Here is a 1181-nt window from a genome sequence, read left to right as displayed (position 1 = left end):
GAGGTTTCTTTTATATATTATTTATATACAACTCATTTGTATACATATAGTCAATTACCCATTACATATTCTCACCTCTTCTGTTGTTTATCAATGATCCACATATGATCTATGCTACAGAATGTCCATGCACACTTGAAAAAAGTGTATATTCTGCCACATATGAATGGAATATTCTAAATATATCTGTTAACTATTATTTTGCTTCATTCTATAAACACAAGTCCAAGGTAGATGGCACAACCACAGAAAAGAAGGTGTCCCACTGATGAGTTTTCTCAAGGCTCCCTTCATGTCCCTGTTTCTCAGGCTGTAGATAAAAGGTTCATCATCTGAGAAACCACGATGTACATAGCTGAAGCCACTGCAGTCTTCCTGGATGAGCCAGTCACTATAGAACTTATATAAACCCCAAAACCTGTCCCATAGAATAAGGAAACAACTGACAAGTGAGACCCACAGGTGGAAAAAGCTTTCAGCTTTGCACCCGCTGATGGCATTCTCAAAACAGAGGAGACAATTTGAGTATAAGAGAAAATGATGCCAGAGAGAGGAAGGACACCAAATATGCTACCCACCAAATATAACAAAAGGTCATTGATGTGAGTATCAGAACATGTTAGCTTGACAACCTGAGCAAGTTCACAGAAAAAGTGAGGGATTTCCAGGTTCTTACAAAAGGACAGCCGCAATGCTGTCAGACTGAGGAGCAGAGCATTCAGAATGCTTAGCAACAGTGAGAATATAATCAGCAGGGCGCAGGTTTGCGGGTTCATGATAACTGAGTATCTTAAGGGGTGACAAATGGCCACATAACGGTCATAAGCCATGACAGTAAGGAGAAAATTTTCCAGAAAGGCAAAAACCATGACAAAGCACATCTGGGTGAGGCAGCCTGAATATGTGATGCTCTGATTTTGTGCTTGGATGTTGACCAGCATTTTGGGAATCGTGGTTGTGCTCATGCAGATGTCAGTAAAGGACAGGTTGGAGAGGAAGAAGTACATGGGGGTGTGGATGTGGGGATCACAGCTGACAGCGAGGATGATGAGCAGGTTTCCCAGGAGAGTGATCAGGTACATGGACAGGAACAGGAAGAAAATGTGGAGCTGTAGTTCTGGCTCATCTGTCAATCCCAGGAGATAAAAATTGGAAACATCTGTTTGATTTCTGGTTTCCAT

The 1181-nt window shown here is 41.6% G+C and overlaps 1 protein-coding gene across 1 annotated transcript; it reads right to left on the bottom strand.

Moving 5' to 3' along the window:
- Positions 1 to 305: 305 nt before the first annotated feature.
- LOC101109797 (olfactory receptor 7G2-like) lies at positions 306 to 1181 on the bottom strand. The gene has a single exon (XM_027969577.1). It carries the CDS (start codon positions 1179 to 1181, stop codon positions 306 to 308), a length of 876 nt encoding a protein of 291 aa, XP_027825378.1.

This window comes from Ovis aries, chromosome 5 (assembly GCF_016772045.2).
Source record: "Ovis aries strain OAR_USU_Benz2616 breed Rambouillet chromosome 5, ARS-UI_Ramb_v3.0, whole genome shotgun sequence".
In the NCBI taxonomy this organism is placed as follows: domain Eukaryota; kingdom Metazoa; phylum Chordata; class Mammalia; order Artiodactyla; family Bovidae; genus Ovis; species Ovis aries.
The sequence above is the reverse complement of the archived record's forward strand: the minus strand, read 5'-3'. Positions and strand labels throughout refer to the sequence as shown.

Bases quoted from the DNA above. Each gene is read 5' to 3' on its own strand.
- LOC101109797 (XM_027969577.1), bottom strand. From the start codon at position 1,181: ATGGAAACCAGAAATCAAACAGATGTTTCCAATTTTTATCTCCTGGGA.